Source organism: Manis javanica, chromosome 11 (assembly GCF_040802235.1).
Source record: "Manis javanica isolate MJ-LG chromosome 11, MJ_LKY, whole genome shotgun sequence".
Lineage (NCBI taxonomy): Eukaryota > Metazoa > Chordata > Mammalia > Pholidota > Manidae > Manis > Manis javanica.
In genome coordinates, this window is record NC_133166.1 from 71,278,948 (window position 1) to 71,304,588 (window position 25,641).

The window sequence follows — 25,641 nt, forward strand, 5'->3', positions numbered from 1 at the left end:
TGATATCTCATCGTGGTTTAAATTTGCATTTCTCTGATGATTAGCAATGTGGAGCATCTTTTCATGTGCCTGTTGGCCATCTGGATTTCTTCTTTAGAGAACTGTCTATTCAGCTTCTCTGCCCATTTTTTAATTGGATTATTTGCTTTTTGTTTGTTGAGGCGTGTGAGCTCTTTATATATTTTGGATGTCAATCCTTTATCAGATCTGTCATTTATGAATATCTTCTCCCATACTGTAGGATACCTTTTTTTCTATTGATGGTGTCCTTTGCTGTACAGAAGCTTTTTAACTTGATATAGTCCCACTTGTTCATTTTTGCCTTTGTTTCCCTTGCCCAGGGAGATATGTTCATGAAGAAGTCACTCGTGTTTATGTCCATGAGATTTTTGACTATGTTTTTTTCTAAGAGTTTTATGGTTTTCATGACTTACATTCAGGTCTTTGATCCATTTAGAATTTACTTTTGTGTATGGGGTTAGACAATGGTCCAGTTTCATTCTCTTACATGTAGCTGTCCAGTTTTGCCAGCACCATCTGTTGAAGAGACTGTCATTTCCCCATTGTATGTCCATGGCTCCTTTATCGTATATTAATTGGCCATGTGTGTTTGGGTTAATGTCTGGAGTCTCTGTTCAGTTCCACTGGTCTGTAGCTCTGTTCTTTTGCCAGTACCAAATTGTCTTGATTACTGTGGCTTTGTAGTAGAGCTTGAAGTTGGGGAGCGAGATTCCCCCCACTTTATTCTTCCTTCTCAGGATTGCTTTGGCTATTCGGGGTCTTTGATGGTTCCATATGAATTTTTGAACTATTTGTTCCAGTTCATCGAAGAATGCTGTTGGTAATTTGATAGGGATTGCATCGAATCTGTATATTGCTTTGGGCAGGATGGCCATTTTGATATTAATTCTTCCTAGCCAGGAACACGGGATGAGTTTCCATTTGTTAGTGACCTCTTTAATTTCTCTTAGGAGTGTCTTTTAGTTTTCAGGGTATAGGTTTCTCACTTCCTTGGTTAGGTTTATTCCTAGGTATTTGGATGGGCGTACATTTTAAAAATAAACATTATGCTAAGTCATATTCTGCTTCTTACTTCACAATATCAGTAAATGTAGATCATCATTTCTAATCCTAGAGACTTTAAGATTCTTACATTGTTAGCAATTATGGATGAAAAATAAATAGCTCTTTGATTTATTTTGCATTTGTAAGGCTACTAGAAAATCTTTTGAGCATCATTTTATGTTAGTTGGCATGTTTGTATATATATATATATATTTTTTTTTTTTAATTGAAAGATAGTTGATACATAATGTTATATTGGTTTCAAATATACAAACAACAGTTCAGCAGTTACCCACATTACTAAATCTTCAGCATGTGTATTTTTTTAACTTTTTTTCCTAAGGTTATACTATAGAAAATTTCAATTTTAATATAGTCATTTTAATATTTTTCCCTCTTCGAGTTTTTGTTTTTTGTATTTTGTTAAAATGTCTTCTCTACCTCTTGTTCATAAACATATTCTCCTCTATTTTCTTATAATACTTTACAATGTTTTTTTTGCATGTTTAGATCTTCAATCCATCGTAAAATTACTTCTATGAATGATGTAAGCTAGAGATCTACCTTATTTTTTTCCCCAAATCGATAATAGTCCCAATTTATTAATAGTTTGTCTTTTCTTACTGATTTGAAAGGACAACTTTTTTATACACTAAATTCCCATTATGCACACACACAATATGTACCAGGCATTTATTTTTATATATGTGGTGTGTGTGTGTATACATACATACATACACATGCATGCACACACTATATATTAAAGACTGCTCGCTCTTCTGTGCCTTGATATACTCGTTGCCCATGCTTCTATCACACTGTTTAGTCTGACATCTGCAGTACAAGTTCCCTGTTCTCTTTTTCAATATTGGTCATTCTTGTACATTTTTCTATATTTTCATAATTTGAATATTTAAAAATATAAGGGAAAATGTTTGCCATCATTAAGGATATTCAGAAAGTTGTACCAAAGACTTTGAGAACAGTTTCAAAAAAGGGAGTTCCAAGAACATTTTGATGCATATATGTAAAATCCTTATATGTCTTTATTTAAATTTGTCATAAATATGTTGAACACAAAAAGTAAGGATCAAGGCTTTTGATAATGAATTCTGTGCAGGGTGATACAGAAACTTTAATAATTTTGGTTTGATTGGTTCTGAGTCTGCTGAAATACACACTTACCCTCAAAAGAAAGATTTGATCAAATCCTTAGCTAACCCCAACACTATGTCCTCAGTAATCCCCAATCCAGCCCAACAGGGAAAGGAAGCTAAATTCACCATGACCTGTTCATCCCGCATTCTTACAAAATACTGATCTTCTGGTAGCGCAGTGGGCCTTAACTCCACAAATACTGAGACTTGAAAGAGAAAGCAGTTAAGGAAGCACCAGTGATAGCTTAAAGCAGAATGTGCTAGATATGGTTCCAGGCTTCGGTAGAACTTACCCCTTCCCTGCTCTCCCTGTAACACTCTTTCCCCTCCTCATCTTTCTCTCCATCAGATCCACAGTGGTGGAGGAATGCTGAGCAGTGCAATCTGGCTTCAGATAGTGCACATGACTGGCTATGCCTTTGCCTCCTCCACATGTAAAATGGGGTCATCTCATGGGGCTGCTATGAGGGTTCAGTTAGCCATCTTCATCTTCATTACTAAGTCATGAATACATTATTTATAGTGTGTGCTGTTCAGCATGCCATTTAGCTTTCCTTGGCCTCAACTCTCAGTTATAAAGCAACAAGGCTGAACTAGATGTGGCTAGCGTTTTGGCAGGCTCAATTATGATTCTGTGACAGGTACTTGTGGACACAGTGTCTCCCTGTGCAGTCTAGGTACACCTTCCTTAACTGTACTTCCTGTAAGGCACAGCTGTGATCCCCGGTACATGATGATCTGCCATCTCAGAAACCCTCTGAAAAAAGAAATGTGGTTAAATTGGCTTGACTGAGGGTCTCATTGAAGCATTTGTAGCTGGAATGGAATGGATAGTGTAATTTATTGTAGGTATTGTGGAGAGAGGAAAACAAATGGAAAAAAAGTCTATTTATACTTATTGGTAGGAAGCAGATATGGAGTGATGGCAATGATGATAACAGTTAATATTTGTTGAGCATTTTCTATGTGGGAGACAGTATGCTAGCATGTATTATTTCATTTAATCTTTGCCATAGTCTACTTAGTTATACATTCTTATTCCCATTTTGCAGGTGAGGAAACTGAGTCACAGAGACATTAAGAAACTTTCTTAAGGTCACACAGCTAGTAGGTGATAGAGTTGGGACTTAAACATATATAATCTGATTCTAGTACCCATGGCTTCAGTCATTACCATATAGTAAATAGATTCCAGATGGAGAATCAAGTGAGTTTAAATAACTAGAATACTTGAAGTGAGAGCATACAGTTTTTACTGACTTTTATTTTGAAATATGACAAACTTGAAAAAATGGAAGACTAATTTTGCTTAATTTAATTTCTCTGTGTAACGTGTCCTTTTTGAAAAAGTAAATGGTAGATGTCATGATGCTTCTAAGAAAACAGGCAATCTCCTAAATAACAATACCATTATCACAACACAAGAAGAATAGCCTTGTGTGTAGACACTTTTAGTAGCCTTCAGTTTGTTTTGTGTAAGTCAGGTCTCCTAGTACATAACTGAATGCACTGCTCAAAAAACCCTTATGAAAATCTGATTGTTTTTCTTCTCAGAAATCATATTCCATGCCCATTGGCATAGAATTTCAGCGGAGATATGCAACAATTGTTCTGGAGCTTGAACAACTGAACAAGGACCTAAACAAAGTTTTGCATAAAGTTCAACAGTACTGCTATGAGGTAGGTAGTGTGGAAATCTCCCCCGAGGGGCTGTGCCCCCCACTATTTTATTTGAAGTTTAATGCTTTCACATTTTATAAAATCCAAATTAAGCTGAGCCTTTAGGAAAACCGTATTTTACATGTATTTTTACTCCTTAGAGTCAGTGTTGGAGATTATGCACAGTAGCCATCAATTCTGTTGATTAGTTTTTTTAATTACAAAAGATATAGGTCAAATTTTAGAAAAATTCCAAAGAAAGAATTACTCTTAATTCCACTACCCCGAAGACTGTATTTTGGTTTATTTCTCCATAGTCTTTTTTAATATATATGTGCATGCTTTTCTCACACAAGTTATGATCATGCTGTGCATACAATTTTGCTTCCTCTTTAGAGGAACTTTGGATGGTTGAACTTCAAACACACGCATCATAGGGGTTATTTGTGAATTGTCATTACGATTATCATACACATAACTTGGTATATATGAAAGTGTTTCAACCACTTTCTTGGAGTGGAATGGATTAGCAGTTCTGAAACTCTATTCTAGGATTGAGCAAATGAGTCAGTAAGCAATGGAGGATCATGGGAGCCAGGTTTCAGCTTGGAGAAGAAAGTTCGGAAGAATAGGAGGACTAGCGTGAATCCTGTGGTGTTAGATTACAAGAGGAGGAATCAGGGTGAATCGATGGTTCATCTTATTTTTATAAAATAGAGATAAATAAGTGTGGGTATCTGCCAAGAGAGCCTAGAAGCAGTGACACCACATAGCAAGGAACACACCGAGCACCCAGGTGTTGTTTCTAAACATTCTTCTCCATTAAAGGGAAGCAGGGCTGCTTGAAAATGATACTGATTCCAGAGCTAGAGCAGAGAAATGAGATGAGCCTGGCCCATGTTACTGTGCCAGGGAAATAAAGTGTGCCCCCAAATTACGGAGACAGCTCAACAGAACAGGTTCCCACAGGCCAAATTTGGGATGCTTTGAGCTTTAGCATAAGTAATTATGATAAGTAATAAGAAAGAGATTATAACACTCTGAATAAGAATCCATGAACCCAAACTAATATTAATTAACTAATTGATTTTTAAGGAAATGTTCTTGTAGTAAAATGCCAAGGAAAGATAACGAGTGAGAAAAACACTATTTGGCAACCATCATAGTAATAATTGGTAAAGGCAAGAATCTTCAGGCAGTGCTAAGTGGGTGAGTAAAGGTTCAGTGGGGAACAATCCCTATATAGTATCCATATAACCCTTGACAGTTACTTACTGATTACAAAGGGGACCCTTACTGTGGGGAAATCTGGCAGCCACTCACCTACCTTAACCAAGTGATCGAAAATGACACACCAGTGACAGGATGGATCAGCACCACATGCCCTCATAATCATGGTGCACCGAGAACCCAGCCTCACTTCTGTGGCATTCCTGCCAGAAATACACAACCTCGTACTCATCTTGAGAAAACAAGCAAACCCACATTGAGGGATATCATCAAAATAATTGGCTGGTACTCTTCAAAAATACCAAGTCATGAAAGACTGAGGAACTTTTCCAGAATGAAGGAATCTGAAGAGATATGACAACCAGATGTATTCAGAGGGAAATGCCTTGTGCAAGAATGGTTGGACAGCTGATGAAATGTGAATGTGGACTTCTAGGCAAGGGCTTATGGCAGTGTGGAGTTTCCTGGTTGTGATCATTGCACTAGGTTATACAGGAGAACATCCTTGTAGTTAGGAAATATAAACGGGAGTATTTGGGTGTAAAGAGGCAGTGTTTGCAACTAACTTGCAAATAGTTACATGAAAAAAATAATATGCACACAAATTGAGAGATCATGTGAAGTCAGTTGGAGTAAATGAAAAAATAGTTAATGAATCTGGGTGAACAGTTATCAAGAGTATTTTGTTCTATTCTTTTTTAGAAGTTTGAAATTATATCAAAATTAAAAATTATCAAAATATAAAACAGAAAAAAAAAACTCTTATGGAAGAAAAAAACTCCTTAGGCAAGAGTAAGCATCATTTTCATTATAAATGCTAGTTTTGTAAATACTAATTCTAAAAAATCAGGGCACAAATGCACAGAAATTATTCTGTCCTCATGAGTGTTTCAATCATCTGTATTCAGCTTGCTCCAGACCAGGGGCTCCAGCCTGCAGACCAGCCAACAGACATGAGGCGAAGGTGTGAGGAAGAAGCCCAGGAAATTGTTCGGCATGCCAACTCCTCAACAGGACAGCCTTGTGTTGAAAATGAAAATTTGACTGACTTAATTTCCAGGCTTACAGCTATTTTATTACAAATTAAGGTAAATTTCAGAGAAAGTATTTTATTAATTTTGATAACTAAACAAATTATGCTAATTTATTGCTTAAAAATATTCATCCATAGATTATATCAAGTGCCTTTTGTCTGTATTTGAATTTATAAGTCAGTTAAATTTTGAAATAATTTTTTTCCTTTAGTGTCTAGCAGAAGGAGGAGACCTGAATTCCTTTGAATTCAAATCACTTACAGATTCATTAAATGATATCAAGAGTACAATAGATGCTTCTAATATCAGGTAATTCATTGGCTATACCCTAAACATTTTTTTATTCAATTCATAGTGATTTCTAGCACAGGTTTTAAGAATTATGCATATTTGTGAAGTAGTCATATAGTTTTTACCCTTTAAATTGTAAAAGCTTTTCAGTTAAAGAATTCATTTTGGAGTAGCTCTACATTAATTTGAATGATGCTTAGCACATTTTGGGGGCCCTCTATTGATAGAATAGAGATTTCACACAGATTTTTTTTTATATAAAGGAATCAGAAGACATACAGCATTTAGGTTTTGGTTTAGGATGGAGGTTCATCTGAGATCTTCCCCCATCAGACACCCATCCTCTCTCCAACATTCCCGCAGCCCTTTGGCTTCTTTTGAGCATAATTCCTATCAATCACCATGGAAGTGAAATTATGGCTGATGTAAACAGGGGATTTATTCCCTCCTTGGGGTCATTATCATAGCTATTTCCTATCTAAAATTCAGTTCTTCCTATTTTAAAAATTGTTTTTCTTAATTTTGTGAAATAAAACAGTTAACTATGTTTCTTCTTTCTTTAGTTGTTTTCAGAATAATGTAGAAATTCACGTTGCACATATTCAGAGTGGCCTGAGCCAGATGGGAAACTTACACGCCTTTGCAGCAAATAACACCAACAGAGACTGAGTAGATGTAATTAATTCCAACTGCATAGGATACTGTTTTTGAGAAGTTATTTTCCTTATATAGGTTTCCAACACCAAATAATCTAACTGCTGGAAAACAAGGGAAATTTAAATCTCCAAATAAGGCATTTTAATATACTCTACTGCTTCTTAAACCAGCATTGCTGAGCAGCATTATATTTATTTTTCTTTGTTATTCACCCACAGTAGCATTGCTTATGTTACATATGTTTTTAGCAAGTATTTTTAAACTGAAAATGTCTGAACATTATAGAATTTCATGGAAGAATATGTTGACCATTTTTTAATGTGCATGAATTCATCCCAAGACTTGTAGGCAACTATTGCAATGGAGAACATGAAGAAACTTGGTCTTTTTGTGCATATACATGGCAATGTGGGAAGTCCATCTAGAAAATTACAACTCAAGTTCACTTAGTTGATAAGCATCTGTCTTCAAAAGATAACATCATGAGCTACAGAAGTCCTTGTTTGAAGGAAGGCACTGGGATATAGATGGGAAGTTATGGACTTTACAAGTATATATGACATATACTTGCAGTGTAACATGGTTCTATAGATCATTTTATAATAATAAATGTTTTAATTTATAATTTATAAAAGAAGCCTTTGTTGTTTGTCTGTTGAAAGAAAATGAAGGAGCAGGAAAAAACATAACTTGCAAAATGCTAAATTTCAGCAGGTGGATTTGGCATGTCTCCCTTCAGTTCAGGGCAAAAAGTGCTATTGTTATGAGATTCATTAAAAAAAAAAAACTGATAACACACTATTTTCATATTTTTTGTTTATTTGCACAACTTCTGAACCAGATTACTGGTTAAAATCCAACAATACATGATTTATAAAGTAACAAGATTTTATAAGGAAAACAAATATAACAAGTGCTATAAAATGCAGAAAAATGGTTTGTATTTGCTTGTGGGGGGTTTTTGTTTTTGTTTTTCTAAGAAAAACCCTGCCTAAAATGTTAATCTTGTAAAAAGTGTATATTTGAAATTTTCTGTTTTAATATAGAATATTATAAAGTCAAAATATAATTGTTTTCAGATTTGAAGTTTAAGATATAACTGTAGAAGGGGCTTTGATTCTTTTAGATGTCTCATAAAATGAGACTTTTTATATGTTAATGTGTAACATAACTGAAGCAAGATTATTTTCCATATGAAGTTTTTGTATAGTTTAAAAATGCTTCCATATTCTTTGTTGGTATTATGCCACTGCAAAACTTTAGTGCAAGTTTATATTTAGCTAAACTGTTATGTTAATTAAGAAATGTGTAAATCCTTTATTCTTAATATTTGTAATTCTAAATAAATTGATCTATGAAAATTGTTTTCATTTAATACAAGTTGATAAGTATTCCTTTTTTTAAAGTTTTGAAGAATGTAATTTCCACTAAATTATATTTTTGAGGAAACAATACCGATTAATAACCAAGTCATTTTAAATTACAAAATCATCAAATTTAGAGTTTTTTTCCCATCTTTATAAATCACCGTGGAAAACACTAAGCAAGTAAGTTAGGTGGCTTAGTGTAGACCTAGTAAAAGTTGATTTTAATATATTCTGCCTAGAATTAGGTAAGCATTTTTTATGTTTTTTCTTTTACAGTTCTTGAGGCTTACTTGGCTTACTTGTCACACTTAGATGAGTCCTCGTTTTGCACATATTAAGCAGCATCAATGTCTTTCAGTGCCATCTTGTGTTGAAGGCCAGAACTGTACATAAGAATATATTGGGATTCTTTTTCTGTTTAGGGAAGAAGAAATCTATAATTTAAAGTAGTCATTTTGGAGTAGCTCTACATTAATGCCAGGCCAACACAGGAGGTGGTGAATGGAATGAGTTAGTCCTAGATTTCCCAGCCATCAATTAACTGTGTGATTGTGAACTACTAAAGTTTCTTGATCCTTTAAGTGAAAACGACTGTAGTCCCTACCTTAAATGATGATTGTCGAGGATTAATCATAATGCCTATGATACATTTAGATTTAGGGTCTTAAAAGACTTTGAGAGAGGTGCAGACTACTGTTGTTGGTGGACCCCACAATTTTTAGAAATCAAAATTTGACATTTAAATATTTGCAGATTTCTGAATTGTTCACTGAGGAAAACATAACCATATAAATGCAATACAATTAATAAGCTAATTCCAAGACTTACTTTTAAATGTGATACTTGGACTATAAAGTGCTCTGTTTCTCTGTCTTGTGAATATATTTGTGTCATCTCATTGCCAAGTCTAATTTCAAAGGAAGCTCTGATGTGCACCCTCCTGGCCACACCCCCATGGGCCTTGAGCACAGTATTTGGTACATAGCAAGCACTTAAAATAATAATAGGTAATGTTGATCATCTCAGTTTTGGTTTCAGTTTAAGGGTTCAGAAGTCAAATCTCCTACTAAATCCTGAGTTCTATGTCTTGGTTGCTTTTAAGAGTGGATTCGCTACTTTAAAAAGTGCAAGCCATTTGAAAATTAGGGCAACTGACGTGTATAATCTCTAAGACATTCAGGGTAGCTCAGCTCCTGGTAACCAGCAAGACATGCATCCTGGCCCTAGCCGTGGCTGCTTCCCAGCCTCTTCCAAAGCTCAGTTTACAAAGAAACCACACCTATGGTTACCTCCTCTACAAGTTCCCTTTGGTCCTTGGGAGCTTGAAAATCCTCAAAATATCAAAACAATATTTAAATGTATCTTGGGCTAACTTAGGAACAGTGATTTACAGAGATCCTTAATGTATAAATTGGGAAAGAGAAATCTGAAACCAACAGACTCATGTTATTAAACGTTGGACAAGCCAAAGTCAGGTTTTTAACCAAGTTAAGGAGCTCAGCACAGTGGCCTGCTGATACAGTGATTACTGGCTATAAACTACCTTTGCAGAAAGTTTTTTTGAGAAATGTTTTCATGGCCATATAACGTGTCCTGAGTAAATGTGAGTGAAGCAGCATATTGAGTGCTGCCTAAAGGATGGTTCATTTAAAGAGAATCACAATACAGCATGGGTGGTAAACTTTTACTAGTCCGCTGGCATTGCCCAGAGGCATAGTGACCCATGCTAAGGGAAATGCTTGAGCGGCGGGAGGAACAGGCACAAATCAGCACGAGAGGTAGTTTCATTCATAAACAGGGGCGTCTTGAGTGTTTCATCGCGGGTTTCAGAAAGACAGGTATTCCTTTGGTTCCAAAACTGAAAGCAGTGGCTTTGAGACAGAGGCATTTTGGGGGATGGGTGACATTAAAAAGATCTGCATCATGCCCTGTAGGCTGTGGATGAGTTATCTGGACGTGTAACCAGAAGGTTTTTATAATTTGGTAGCAATTGGAGGCTACTTCAGATTTCTAAACAGTAATTTTTTTCAAACTGAGAAGCCAGAGAAAGGGTTCTCTTGAAATAATCTGCATGCCACAAGTGTAAAGATGACAGGCCACACAAAAAAGCGAGTAAATCTCCATGACAGGATGAGGACTGGAGGAGGTGGGTCAGAGTGAGGAACCATGGGAGGATGGCAGCTGCCAACCCCAAAGGGAACGGGGGCCCAGCTGAGGAGCCTAGTGAAGAAAACAAGTATTCTGGAAAACTAGTCCAGAAAATAAGAATAGGACTGGTAAAGACAGGCATGTGCAGATTGGGAGACGCATAGGAGGAAATGAAGGCCGAACTCCCAGACAGTGCCTCAGGGAAAGAACGGGCTTAGGTGAAGGTTCACTGGCCAAAAGGGAGGCATCACAGGTGATAGATGACTGTCCAAACATCATCAAGGTCATGGAAGCCAGAAAGGACAACATTCTGATGTGTGTCTCTCTGGCTGCCAGCCGTGGCTTCTCTGAGCTTCTCCAGAATTCTCCCAGGAGCCTCAGCAGTTCCCAAAAGCAGGAAAGATGTGTTCCTCCCATGAGTTCAGCTTTGAACCAGAGAGAGGAGAATAGGGTTCAAAATTCTGACCTTGGGAGCGAGGGTCAGAGATGCCATCTCCAACCCTGTTGGGAGCGGGCAGGCAGTTCACATCTACCTCAAGAGGCAGCTGGGGCTTCAAACATTTCGTTTCAGTTCCATGAGCAGAGCGGTGCAGGAAAAGCTCCGGCCTGGCTGCAGGTTGAAAGGATTTCCTGCTCTGCCGCCGTGACTTTGCTCGCCTGTTCTGGAACCACACCTGGAAGAGAGGAGGGAACACCTGCTTTGGGTTGTGGACCTTATGCTACTTTACCTGCACAGGTCATAATCCAGTTTAACATGCCCTGGCTCTCTGCTCCAGAAACCTTGGGTTTTCAGAAATCCCTTGGGCAGGTAGTTAGAAATTCCCAGCACCTGGCTTCTTCTACCTCGCCATTCCCACGTGCAAGATTGGAATAATGCCTACTTCTATCTAGCGTTAGATAGGGCCCTTTGCAATGAAAAATGGAGCCACGGAAATGGAAGTACTTAGAATTTGAGGGGAAAATGCTGCTGTGCTTAATGATCATAGGCTTTAAAATAATTTAGAAAATCCATTTTTTTCTGAAAGTGTGGCCCCTCATCAAATTAATGAAGGTATTTTGCTCAGTGCACTTCATTCCTGTGAGAAAAATTTGCTGCTCACTATTTCCCAACAAATACTGAGGGTGTCCTGCTTAGGAAGCCCCTGTGCCCAGCGTCAAAACTGCCGGAGGCATTCCTCCCGAGACACGGAGAACCTAGGCGGCCGCTCCCCGATGTGAACGGCGCGGGGCTGATTTGTCTCCACAACGTTCCACCCAGCGCTCTGCTCAGGATTGCTTTAGGCATAAACGCCCCTTGCACTGCATTTTCCAGCCATAACAAGAAGCTTCACGTGCTTCAGACTGTACCCCAGACGCTACAGCCTCTCAAGCAAAAATCCCAGATTAAATCCCCTCCCAGAAAGTTGCCGGGAGTAACTTGGTGAGCCAGCCCCTGCGGGGCTCAGCTACCATTCTCGCAGCAGCCGAAACCGACCTGTGCCTCGACCTGGATGACGGACATCTGTGGAAGGACTTGCTGTCACCTTCCTCCTGAGGATTTGCCCTCTGACCAGTCAAGCACCCAGCTGGCCTCTTACGAAAGGCCTTTACTACCCCTTAACAGCGAGAGACTAAGTCGCCGAGAGCCGCCTGGGGCAGTGAAGCCTTCACCTGTGCGCAGGTACCGCGACGCGCCCACAGGCTGGACGCCGGACTCCAGGAACCGACTGTCGACAGCGCGGCGGGCGCGGCTCACCTGGATCCTGGACTCGGGGAGCACCGTGAGCGCCGCCAGGCGCTCGCGCAGGTGAATGTCGGGGTACATGGTCCGGCGGAAGACGAGCTCCAGCAGCTGCAGCTGCTCGGCGCTGAACGACGTGCGCTTGCGGCGCTGCGGCGCTGGAGGAGCGGCCGAGCCTCTGGGAGGCGAGGGGCCGGCAGGTGCGGGGAAGCTCGCAAGGACGCCAGAGGACGCGGAGGTTGTGGGGCCCGCCCCGACCCGGTACGCCTGGGGCTGCGCGGCGGCCATAGCTGTGGCCCGGGAGTGGGGGCGCGTGCCGACCCCAGTTATAGGCTGGACCGGGGGCGGGGCGGTGGCGCCATCAAGGGGCCGCGAAGTGCTGAGTCTTCGCCGGGCGAGCCCGCCAGACGCCACTGGGAGTAATCGCTTCCGCTGCCGTGAACCGCGGGGACGACCTGCTGGCCGTCCCTCCCATCCCTCCGCCCGCTGCCCCGCGGCCGCAATCAACATCCCCAAGGGAAGGGGGCTGGGGCAGGGCACTCCCCTGGAGGGCTGTGTCCCCACGCCGGGGCAGTGACCCGTACCGCTGTCCGTACCATCGTCATCAAAGGTCTGTATTCCCCCCTGCTATGCGCTAGACCCGGTCCCAGGTCGGCCCAACAGCCCAGCCCCTGGCCTCCGGAGTCAGGAGGGGTTGCAGGTAAAGGCACCTGGATGCAGGGCAGTGAATCCACCTGGGCGAGGTGGGGGTCTTGTCTGGCAAGTCCCGGGGGGCCTAGGAATAAGGACGCCCCAGGCACGAAGGGCTGGAAATGTGCCGTGTGTGTGAACACTCACTGGCCTTTCTGGAGACCCTGGCCAGCTGGGAAGGAGAGGACAGAAGGGCCATCAGAGGTGGTCCTGTTGCCTCTGCCCTTGGGCCTGGTTCCAGGCTCCCATTTTATCCTGATGTGTACTGTGGTCACATCTGTATCTGCTTCCCCCGAATTTATAAAGTTATGGAGAGCAGGAGCCCATCTTACTGGAGTCTAGTGTCTGCTCTGCATGCCCACCATGCGTAAGGCACGGGGCTAGCACCTCAAGGGATGTCTGTGGAATTGGATGCCCTGAATTCACTTTACATAAAGAGAGAACTGCTTGGGCCAGTGTGGGGCCGCACCTGCACGTGCAAGTCCTGGGCAGAGGCTCCAGGGACAGGTTGGCTCCCCCACCCACCCAGCCAGAGCCTTCTTTCTCCAGGACCCATTCACTGTCACTACCCAGCAGGCTCTGAGGGCAAGGTCTTGTCCAGCACAGTCCCCACCTGCTTCTCCACTCCAGAATGCTACAAGACAACCCCAGGAAGAGCTTGGATATTTTCATCCTCGATGGACCTTCCTGTCAAAGCAGAAAGTATTCTTGGGGCAGCCACCTAGGACTTGGGGGGGTGGGGGGCGGGTGCTATCCATGACTGTCCCAGCCGCCTGTGCAGCCCCTGAGGCTTTTCTGGGTAGCCTGCCCTTCTCTCAACCTGCTTCTCCACCTCCACCCCTTCTTTCTTTCCCCCATCTCCCCTCCTTTCCTCTCATTCCTTAGCAGGGTCATGAGGTTTCTCAGACAGAGAGTGAGTGGGATAGGAGGTCAGACCCTCTATTTGACTGGGCTTGTTAATTCATTCTTAACTCAGGAGCCATTAGGACCCAGTACTATGCTGGGCCCTGCTTACGCATGTTCCCGTAAAGCAGGTATTCCTACCCCAGTTTCACAAATCAGGAAACACTCCACAGTCCAGACAAGGCCCTAATGAGTCCAGAGACACTGTGCCAGGTGGCCTCCAGACATGGCTCCGTGCTCACTGATGAGTCCCCCGCCACCTTCAGGAGTTGGCAAAGGCCCTCTCCGATCCTGGGGCTGCTGTCCTGGCACACGGAGCTCACTGGGTTCCAGGCACAGGCCATGTAGAAGCCAGACCTGTGCAGGCTGAGTTCCAGTGCTTTAACTGTGGGAAACAGGAGGACAGCCTGGAGGAAACCAGAGGTTTGCCGGCTGTTGGCTGCCACTGGAGGTTTAACAGCCAGAGATGCTTTGGCAACCCAGACACTCTGCCCAGGGGTCAGGACTCATAGGAGCCCCCAGCCTCTGTGGAAATTTCCCTGAGTCCTCAGTCCAAGCCTTTCATCTCCTGCCATCTGCTCCCTTGTGAGGCCCAAGCCTGCCTGCCCTGCAGAAGGCCAAGGAAATGGGCCTGCTGAGCCTGGCTATGTGCCTGATCCTAAGTGGAAACTGGTTTGCTGAAGCAGTCTGTGTATGTGAGACAGCTCCAACAGTCAGTTCGTGACTTGATAATCCTCCAAACTGGGGAAACCAGCATCATCCCCTCAGGACTTCTTCTGAGACAGTGGGTGGTATTATACTCTGGGTTGAAATCAGATTCCAGGCTTTCCCTTTCTGTCCACCTTTTGCCATAAAATGAAGTTTGAATCATATGTGCTGTGTACATACCTAACCAATAACCTCAGTGAGGAGAGTGGAAAGCCAGGGTTGGGTTTGGAGTGAGGGGAGGAGACTTTCTCTTACACCTTTTGGTGCTGCTTTATTATTATTATTTAATCCTGTGCATTTATGGTTGTTATAAGTATATTTTTAAAACTCAATTTTGTGATGACTAAATGCAGTGTGCTAATCTGGGTTGGATCTTCAGAAAAGAAAATAGGACAGCAGGAAAATGGATGAAATATGACTTTTTTTTAAACCAACTTCTTAAAACCGACACAGAGGATGCAATGCAGGTTTATATGGAAGGGATCTGACTTCTGTGTGGGAAGGATTTCCCAGGCTCCTGGGGTTTTTGCTGACAAGGAGATGTAAGGAGATAGGGCTCTTCAAGAACTCTGGTGTGTACATTCAATCAAAATTAAAGTTACTGTCTGTCTGTTGTTGACAGACACCTATGAAATCATAAGTGGTTTTCACTAAATCTAAGATTCCTTAATTACCCAGCTGCAAACATACAATGAGTATTTGTTCATTCTTCCATACCCATTTCCCCTCATGGAAAACAGAAAGAGCCTGATGCTTGGTAATATCTTAAAAAACTATTACTGCAAGTTATTTTCCCAAAATAGATCATCTGAAATTTAATCACATGTTAAACAGGCTCCATAAGGTACTTTCTTCTACTGAAGCAAGTCAGTTTACTAATTTCAGAACAGCAAGCTGGAGTTCAGGGTCAGTTGTCTGGAAGCCAGGATCACTGAGTCAGGGTTCGGATGCCCCTCGCCAGCACCCACTCTCACCTCCTCACCACTTGAGGTGCTCAGAGCTCTTGGCCTGATTTATGGTTGGCTGTCTGTGCCATCTGTTGAAACAGATAACAAGGAGAGGGAAAGGTGAAATAGAAGTCAGTCCTCAGAGGTACTTGTTGTACATGGGGAAAGGCCAGTAAATATCAGTGAAGGCAGAAAAGCAAGAAGTTAAAAAAACATGTTATCTGGAGCAGCCCAGGTAGGGGAGGATGGAGCCCAGGTGGAGGAGGATTGAGCCATTCGGGGTCATGGTCCTGCTCTGCAGCCCATGGCTCCTGCCCCTGACATCACAGAGGCCTGCCTTTCCTCTCCAGGTGCTAAGTGCTCTCTTCCGACTTTGTTGTTTGAGCGAGGCCCTCTGCACTGCCCTAGCCCGGCTAGGAGCCCTGTGTGTTTATTAGAACCAGGAAAAGACGGCGGAGGGCGTCGATGGCTCACTCTCACCTTGCGGATCTGGAGCTGTCTGCCTTTTGATCTTGGCCTCACTTTGATTCCTCTCCTCTCACTGCCCAGGCCTCTGCAGTGTCTGAAGTTTATTCCAGAACCACCGGTCACAAGAGATTGACAGACAACACCCCCAAAAGATATTGTGCCAGGAAAGTGGTAAAATGTTAAGGAGCTTTTTTGCTTAATCAGCACCATATACATTAAAAAAACCAACACAGAACAGATTTTGAACCCCTACATGTTAACTTTTTTAAAAGGATGCTAATTAAAGGTTTATGACACTGAAGTTTCTTTAATATTGTGATTTCATTATGATCATTTTATTTTCTTCTGGTGCTACAATGAAACCTGAATTGAGAAATTCTCTGACTCTGTGTGGGATGTGACAATGGTGTTGAATTAGCAAATTTCACACATCTTGCATGAGGTTTTGCTGACCAAGGAAAAGTAGAGGAGCAGCATCAGGGAATGCAGAATCTGCCAGTACCCTCTTTTCTAACCCCCAAATAATTTATTAAAGGGTTGGCTGGTACCCAGAGTAACCTAAGATCAATTCTGGACTTACTTAGTGTCCTAGCCAACATGTATTAGGTGTGTATTTCCAAAACACTGCGTTTTACTGGATATTATAAGCCTATAAAAGCTGAGATATCTGTGCAGGGAAAACTCCACCCTCATGGGGTCCAATAAAACACAGCCTCTTGATGGACATAGGATACAATCAGGCGTGTTCAAATAGGTTCTGTCCTATTTTAGGGTGCAACAGGAGGGGGGGGTCCAGTCACTCAGGCAGTCGTGCACTGAGCTTTCAGAGTAACCTAAACTTTGTGCTCTTGAATGGAAAGAACTGCCTCAGCCTTTCTTGGCCACCTCCTCTTTCAGACTGCACTTACATGCTCTGAGCACCAGCTCCACACCGGCACCCTGCAGCCCAGGTGACAGTCTCCTTGCTGCTGGGCCTTCTGTTTAGCAGCCTGGCTTCTTGGGCAAGTGGCCATCCTGTACAGATGAAGCCCTCCCAGTGCAGCTAGCTGGCTCACCACTCTGGCGAGCCAGCAATGCTAGCCTCAGCCCACTCCCATATATTTTTCTGAAAATATTCTTTTGTTCTGGGCTTGTCGCTTGAATAATAGTGCCAACAAGGGCCCTGCTTTCACTGTGGTTGCTTATTCTAGGATTATTTAAACTCATGAGCACTCAGACTTTGGTCTCTGCATACTGTTTCCCATCAAAAGCAAGAAAACTGGTCCATTGAGAAATGACTCATTCTAGGCCTGGGACAGCAAATGTACGAGTCTGAAATATTTAGTCATATCTGAAAATGACAAAACTGTTGAGCACTTCAGGTAGCAGCACTCTAAAGAAACAATTTGAAGAAACTCCCACTGGCCAAACAGGATGATGTGCAAGTCAGTAGGAATAACCAAAGTGATAGATTGAAGCACATCAAATTTGTTAAAATCCATTAGTTCATAAATGGATCATAAGGAACAAAAATTGGTTACCTTTGGACGGTTCTAAGGAACAAACCCTTTGTGCTGGAAACCGATAAGAGAAAGAAGCAAGTATTTATCCTGCCTTTTTTGCATGACTGTAACTCTAGGTAAACAAAGGGTTGATACAAGTGTCTCCTTATAGAAGTACTCTGCTGACAAATGAAGAAGGGATGATAGAGCCAGACTATCCCCATGTTGCAACCTCTAAGGAAATAATGAACCTAAGCAATGAGCATCATGGCTGCTAAGCCTACTTCCTTGCAGAAATAGACATCACCACCTATAAGTGAATCATTCTTGCCAAAATATAGAACCAGAACTAATTCAGCCATTAGAACTCAAAAGAAATACAGGGAACAGCAACAGGGCAGCCATCCTCAGGGGATACAGCAACAAAACCCAGACTGTGGGAAATTTAACAGGACAAGTAGCTGGCTGCTTCATGAAATAAATTGCAGAGACAGAGGAAACCTATAGACCTGAAGTGGCCAGAGAGGTCCATCAGCCCAACGTGCTATTTGGATCCTGATGCAAGTAATCATCTGTAAAAATAAGTTGGGGCACAGATACATAAGATGAGATAATATTAGGGAATTGTGGTTAATTTTTTTTAGTCAATAGCAGCTTTGCATTACTTTTAAAGATACTGTCTTTTAGAAATACATGAAAATGCTGGCAGATGAAATAATATGTTTGGGATTTGCTTCAAAATTATCTAGTTTGGGGTATAAGGAAGAGTGGGAAATACAGCAGAAGCAAGATTGGGTACAATCTGATAATAGTTAAAGCTGGGTCATGATTGTTCATTGTACTATTCTACTTAGACTTTTGCATATGTTTGAGACTTTTCCAGAATAAAAACTTTTCCAAAAAAGCAATAGGCACCCCTATCCAGGATGGGGTATGCTTTGGGGGCTTATGATGCTCAGGGGGCCCATCCCGTCTGGTGTACTTGGTCCTGGGCCCCCCAGACAGGAGTGGGGTAGGGGTGGCAGGGGACCTTTCCTGGTGATGCTGAGCTGAGGAGACCATCCCTAGATGGTTCTGGAAAATTAGGGAAGACCACCTTTGGTCCACAGCAGCCAGAGAACCTTACAGGTTGCCTCCCATAGGCCTCATGGAGGATTACCAGGCATGGCCCAGAGGGAGGCTTTAAAGTGTCTGTGCTCACATACAGCCATCACTGCTAAACTCTCATAATCTTCCCTTGCGCTGGGTTTGAAAAGATTCAAATGTAGCCAGGATGCCTGAGGGAGGTCCCCAGGTACTCCAGTCCTGGGAAGACCCTGCTCTTCAGGATCCAGCCCTGCTCAGAAAGCACTTGCCACTGGCTCTGGAGGAGGGAGACTAGCTTTGTTCACTCCAAAGAGGGCCTGGGGGAGAGCTGGTCTGAGGCAGGGCCTTGGGAACAGACTTTGTCTTGACCCAGAAGTATTTCAAAAGCCTTTAGGTCAGGAGAAGATGGGAAATGTGAACCTCTGCCTCTTGGCACATCCAGAAAGCAAGTGAAGTTGCCTGGGTTGCACGGCTCGTGGATGAGTTTACAGCTCCTAATGGGGGATCCGTGGAGGGGTGCTGGCTGAGGCTTTTGGGAAGCATTCATCTTAGACCCTAGAAGCCCTCCCCATTTCAGCCCCACCACTGTCCCTCGTAGCCCAAGCCTGCTCAGCAGCAGTACTAACCTGCCAGTGCCACACTGCACAGCCTGGGTGCAGCTGCTCCCACACAACCCATCCCAGGATGCCCCTTTCTTCTGCAAGTTGTCAGAGCTCCTGACCTGAGCTGGACAGCTGTCACTCTGTGTCCCTAAAAGTGTGGGTATGAACTCCCAAAAGGAGCCCTGACCCCAAGTCCAGGTCAGGGGCTTCTGGGGAACAGCACAGCCTCTCGTCTCACTCCCATCTCACATGCCAGGTTCCCTGTGGGACCATCAGAAGCTGGATCTGACTTGCCCAGTGTGGATAAAATGAGAGTTCCTGTGGCCAGGATTCTCACCTGGCCCTGGTTGACTAGCTCACTGCACACCTATGGGCAATACATGGCTGTTGACTCTATAAAAAGAGCTCCGCCCAGTGCTCTGGGTATGACACAGTGGCAGGGCTAGAAGGCTGCAGGAGAGCAGAGCAGAGGCTGGAGTGGTGGCAGCACCAAGGACAGAGGCCTGGAGGACAGCTGTGTGCATGACTGTGCAGAGAGGCCCAGAGGACAGCTGTATGGACAGAGGGGCCCAGAGGCAGAGACCAGCTTGCTGCACACAGACTCACTCTGAGTGAACGGGATTTTAGTGACTGACCTGCCACCTGGAAATAAAGTTGGGTATTACCCTTTCACCCCAAAGAATGTTTTGCTGTCATTTTCTTTGGTCACATTGAATCCATAGTGAACTTGCCCGGGGCTGAAACCCATTGGCAAGACACCCACTCCCCCAGCACTGGCCCCTGGCACCTTTCAGAGGCTCCCTGAACATGTCATCGTGAGTAAACACACAGGGGTTCTGGGCACCTCTGTGTTACGTGAACTCAGGCAATCCCCACTCCCTCAGGGTCAAGACCAGGAGGGGTGCAATTCTTGAATGTGTTTCACTTTAATCCTTCATCAGTTGTTGGCCTTGGTAAGTCCCTCAAACTCTCTGAGCTTTGGTTATCTCATCTGCAAAACAAGGAGCAGAGGAGCTTACCTGAGGAGAGAGCTCTCCAGGCCAAGCGCAAGCCCGCTAACTGTGTGCTAAGGAGCAGGTGCAGCACAATGCCCTGGGCCTGGCTACCTCCTGCACCTGCTCCCGGCAGAGCCCAGTGGGACCAGATGCACCCTGGCTCCACCCACGCCACCACCCTCCGTGGCCGCGCCCACCTGTCACATCTCAGGCACTGCTCTGCAAGGTTAGTTTTTCCAGGTGTGTTCGCTCTCTAGGCGCCATCTGGCCTGTGAGCACCTGGCAGGCAGGGCCCCAGGTGTGTGCTGACCTGGGTGGGTGGAGGCAGGTGGTGGTTTAGGAGAGGCAAGATTGAGCTGCCAGGCTCAGAGGGAAGGAGCCTGGCACCCATGCGAGGTGCTGGACACACGAGGATCAACCATCTGGTTCACAGCATCCTTCCGGAGGACTCAGTGGGGTTTCTCGCAGCCTTATAGGTTTCTGTCCACTGACTTATCTCAAGAGGAACTGGAGGACTCGTGGGGCCTCGGTTTTGCCGGCAGTGAAATGGGGAAAGTGTCTCCTGCCTCCTACCTTCTTCCTGGGGGTTCTTTGATGGTTGAAACCTTTCGCTGCACTTTAAAGGCTAAGATGAAAGGCATTGACAGGATGAAAGGGCTGTGGTAAGTTTCTCTGCAGTTCCTGAAGTCTTGGAGGAGCTGTGGGAGGAAGAGGTCAGCTGACAGGTACTTGTGAAGCCTCAGGGAGGGTGCTGCTGGGAGCATTAACATTCCAATCAGCCACACCTAGGGCTCGAGGGCAGTGGGGGAGCGGGCCTTATCAGGAATGGAAATCCTCATTTCCCTGAAGAGGGGCTGGGGTGACAAGCTGAGGACTTGACCAGGGCTTGGGGCCAGCAAGGCAGAACCACCAGCCAGGCAGGCCTTCGCCTTCTCTGGGCCTCAGTTTCCTGATGTGAAAAAGGGGAAAACCGAGTAGAGTAGTGGTTCCCAGACTCAGCTGCATGTCTAATCACCCAGGGAGATTTTTAATTCCTGGCCCCAGGCTGCACAGCTTCCCAGGTGCAGTGTGTTTGAGGACTGAATGGGGGTTTCTGGAATTCTGTGGTCATAAATCAGCTCCTTTCCTTGCCCTTGAGGAGTCTCTGAGATTGGGTGGGAGATTCAAATTTTAACCTGCACACTGAGCCTTTCAGGGCACCTCTATGCAGGACTCATGGATTAATTTGTTCCCAATCATTTCTTGGTTGTACATTATGGGGCAGGCTGTGGCCGAACTGAAACCCGTACGAAGTCCTTCTTGTGCTCCTAGTCAGGTTTTGTTCACCACCTTGGCCAATTCTTTCTATAAAAACAGCTGGGAGTAGAAAATCCCCTCAGACCATTCTGAGTCTTCAACCTCCTCCCTCTTACAGATGCTCTGGTGGAAACCCAGTGAGCAGTGAGATCTGATCTGAACTCAGCGGCCAGGAGGGAGGCAACGTGAGGGCAGCAAATGATCAGACCTGTGGAGTAGGAGGGCTTTGAGCCTGAGGCCTTCTCCTCTCCTCCTCAGACACTGAAAGGAAAGGAGCGACACACAGCAGCAATTCACCGGAGAGTTCCGCTTTATTAGGGAAAGGTGCTGGGTTATATAGGAAGGGGCATAGGGTGATTGTGGTGTTACTTCTACGGGGCTGTTGGCTGTTGGCTAGGTGCTGGGATTGGGAGGGGGGCAAGAGGTGATTGGGCTTCAGGTGGCGCCGGCGGGAACCAAGGACCCCGAAAAGAAGCCGGAAGTTTGCCATCTTACTGGTGGGGACCCTTCAGACACCTTCCTCCCCACCCACAATAGACTTGGAGGGACACTGATTTTAGATCCTCACTGAGTCCCAAGATGGGGCTCTGGACCTGTCCTGGGCCCTGGGTGTGCAGAGGGAAAAGCAGGACCTGAGGTCTTGTGTGACCAACTTTGGTCATGCTCCTGAACCTGTTCCTGAGCCTTCTCCTAGGCCCATTTGTGCACTTCCATGTCAAACCCAGTTTGAGTAAGAACCCTGCTATGTCAGTTTAGCAAGAATGCCTGCCTGCTATATCCCATCAGGTCCTCCACCATCCCTCAAGTGAGATCTGATCCCCTGGACAGTCTTCAGTAAGCAATCAGCTAGGTCTGTTGAGCTAGAACCCCCTCCCACTGAGGTTTCCTCCTAGTAATTTTCATCCACTGACCCCACTCTACCCCTTGGCTAAAAACTCCCACCTGCTGATGCTGTATTCAGAGCTGAGCCCAATCTCTCTCCAACTGCAGAATCCTTTTACAGTGACCCTGAAGGGTCCCCACCAGTAAGATGGCAAACTTCCAGCTTCTCTTCGGGGTCCTCAGTTCCCGCCGGCGCCACCTGAAGCCCAATCACCTCTCGCCCCCCTCCCAATCCCAGCACCTAGCCAACAGCCAACAGCCCCGTAGAAGTGACACCTCAATCAATTCATGCCCCCTCCTATATAACCCAGCACCTTTCCCTAATAAAGCGGAACTCTCCGGTGAATTGCTGCTATGTGTCGCTCCTTTCCTTTCATTGGTGCCGAAACCCGGGAGACGGGACACCCCAACTGGGCCCCGTCTTCCCCCGACACCAGCAGCAGCTTGCCCTCGTCCTCTTTTTCCGGCGCTGGCTCATCACACTCACCACATCTCTCTGGCCTTTAGGTAAGTTTTCCCCCTGGAGTGGGCCACTCTTCCCCGAGCTATCGCAGTGCCATTGACCGTGATCGTCCGGCAAGGCCCTGACGCTCGGGGATGAGGAGGGAACTCTCCCCGCCTCAGGCCTTCACGGCTGCGGTGGACCCTCAGGCCCCTCCTCCAAAAGCCATAAATCCCCGCTTCAAGCCTTTACGGCTGCGGTGGACGCTCAGGCCCCTCCTCCGACAGTCATAAATCCCTGCCTCAGGCCTTCACGGCTGCGGCCGACTCTCAGGCGCCCCCCTCCAACAGCCATAAACGAGGTGACTCCTTTGTGGATGAGAACGCTCCCTTTCCCCCCCTCCTCCTTCTGCTCCATCCGCCGAAAACGCCTAGCGCTAGGTACCTCGTGACTCCGGCACTCTGCCTTCTTAGGGAAGTCTGGGTGATGACCCACACTTCCCAAGAAATTCCGACTCGTATACGAGTTTCCGCAGACCACCAAGGATCATTGGGGACGCCCTTTGTCTCCTTGTGGTCTGCTTCCAGTCCGAGGATCTCAGTTCGTCTTCCCCTGTTTGTCTCCTTCTCTGTCCTTTACCATGGGAGCCTCCTCATCCCTCCCTGAAAGTTCACCTCTTGAATGCCTGCTTAAGCATCTAGCTACCCTCTTCCTGATGCCTGATATAAAACCAAAACTTCTCCGTAAATATTGCTCCCAAGATTGGCCGACATACCCCCTAGACAATAAAAAACCAATGCCCTGCAGGGGGAACTCTTGATCCTAACATCACTCGCGATCTTTTTAACTACTGCCAGCGCCTTAAAAAATGGAAGGAGATTCCCTATATCGAAGCTTTCTGCCTCCTCCTCTCCCCGCCCCCTCCCAAGTTCTCCTAGCCTGCAAGCCGCCGCCCCCACAGAAGCCTCCCGTTCACTCCCTTCCCCTTCTTCTCCTACAACAGCCCTTCTCCCTTCCTCCCCAACCATCTCCTCCCCCATCTCACCTCCTCCACCTTCATTCCCTGCAGATTAAGCCTGAGCCTTTCAGCCCCCCTTTAACTAGGTCCCAGGGGCCTCCTCCGTCTTTGCCCTCATCACCTGTTTCTCCCCTGTTAGGGACCGCCTTTGTCTTCTCACATGTTTGTAGAGAGAATGGGAAAGCACCTCCCCCCATGTCTGAACGCAGCATGGGAAAGCACAAGCTAGAGAACAACCGGTGCAGTCCTTAGAAGTTATCTGTCCACAAAAACATATCTTGCCAAGACTCCTCACTCTGAAAATAGGGAGACCTTGAAGATGTGTAGAAACACCGCCCCTGCTTCTAGCTATGCCCTTCCCCCACTTGCCGATGTGGCAGGAATAGAAAACAACGCATTCCATAAGCAATTAACTGGAGCCCTGCTGTAGCTCAGTTAGTAGAGCATGGGACTCTTAACCTCAGAGTCATGAGTTCAAGCCCAACTAAAGCAGCAGAGGCAAGCAGCTGGGCTGCTAGCTGGCGACATGTGGGTCTGATTCTATCTTTATTTTCTTTGCCCCCTTCTGCACTTCAGGACCTGCTCGACTAGGCACAGCTAGACCGCTTCACTCCCCCACAGACTGAGCCAGAACCCTTCAGTCCCCCTCAGACTCAGTCCCAAGAGCCTCCCAAAATTATCGCCCCGCTCCGGGAAGTAGCAGGATCCGAAGGCATCTTGCGCGTTCACGTACCTTTCTCCTTAGGAGATTTAGCCCAACTAGAGAAACGCCTAGGTTCCTTTTCCACTGATCCCACGACCTACATCAGGGAGTTTCAATGGACCCTCCAGTCTTACAGCCTCACACATCATGACATTTTCATGCTCCTGGCCAATACTCTCCTCCCTGAGGAGCGTAGACGAGCTTAGGACTTCACCCAAATGCATGCTACCGAAACCCACAGGACTGACCCCACCTGTCCCCCTGGTCCCACTGCTGTCCCCAAACAAGACCCACACTGGGATTATAACACCGCTGTGGGTCTCCACTCTCGAGATATTTTTGCCTCCTGCTTAATAGCAGGTCTAAAAAAGGCAGCTCGTAAAGTAGTCAATTTTCAAAAGCTCCAAGACATAATTCAAAAGAGAGACGAAACCCCCTCCGAGTTCTTAGATAGACTCACTCAAGCCCTATTACAGTATACCAGCCTGGACCCAGAAACACCTGAAGGAAGACAGGTCCTTATGACATACTTCCTAGCTCAAAGCTACCCCGACATTAAAGCTAAACTCAAAAAGTTAGAACAGGGCCCCGCTACCCCACAGACTGAGATCCTAACAGTAGCCTTTAAAGTCTTCCATAACCGGGAGGAGGAGAAAGAACGCCGTAAACAAAAAGCTGATCAGGCCAATTTCCAGATGTTGGCCCAGCTGATAAAACCACAACCTGGGCGCCCCTCTACAGACAAGCCCCCCCCAGGAGCTTGTTTCAAGTGCGGAAAAGAGGGACATTGGTCAAGGGCGTGCCCCTCCCCCAGATCTCCTACCACCCCATGCCCCAGATGCCACAAAAAGGGCCACTGGGGGTCTGATTGCCCAACCACCCGAAGGGGAGGCTGGACGAACAACCCCCATCCTAAGCCCACCCTAGTGGGGCTGGCAGAAGAAGATTGACGGGGCCCGGGGGCTTCTCGCCCGACCATTTCCATCACCAAACAGGAGCCCAGGGTTACTTTAACAGTAGACGGTCGCCCCATCTCCTTCCTCCTAGATACAGGAGCCACCTTCTCAGGCTTGCGAGAATACCGGGGCTCTA

The 25,641-nt window shown here is 45.3% G+C and overlaps 2 protein-coding genes across 9 annotated transcripts in view; one reads left to right on the plus strand and one right to left on the minus strand.

Moving 5' to 3' along the window:
* Positions 1-8,431, plus strand: part of LIN9 (lin-9 DREAM MuvB core complex component) — an 87,371-nt gene extending 78,940 nt beyond the window's left edge. For 7 of the 8 annotated variants that reach the window (XM_037008887.2, XM_037008890.2, XM_037008889.2 and 4 more), the window contains 4 exons: positions 3,777-3,902; positions 6,020-6,199; positions 6,357-6,454; positions 7,000-8,426. In XM_037008887.2, the coding sequence (XP_036864782.1) occupies positions 3,777-3,902; positions 6,020-6,199; positions 6,357-6,454; positions 7,000-7,105 (510 nt within the window). In that variant the 3' untranslated portion in view covers positions 7,106-8,426. Of the gene's footprint in view, positions 1-3,776; positions 3,903-6,019; positions 6,200-6,356; positions 6,455-6,999 lie in introns of all 8 variants that reach the window. The other variant, XM_037008885.2, reaches the window with a different exon arrangement.
* Positions 8,432-8,514: 83 nt separating this feature from the next.
* Positions 8,515-14,083, minus strand: MIXL1 (Mix paired-like homeobox). Its single transcript, XM_017667798.3, has 2 exons — positions 12,344-14,083; positions 8,515-11,282 (listed from the first exon to the last, which is right to left on the minus strand). Exons 1-2 carry the CDS (start codon positions 12,836-12,838, stop codon positions 10,986-10,988), a joined length of 792 nt encoding a protein of 263 aa, XP_017523287.3. The 5' UTR covers positions 12,839-14,083; the 3' UTR covers positions 8,515-10,985.
* Between the last annotated feature and the right edge of the window lie 11,558 nt (positions 14,084-25,641).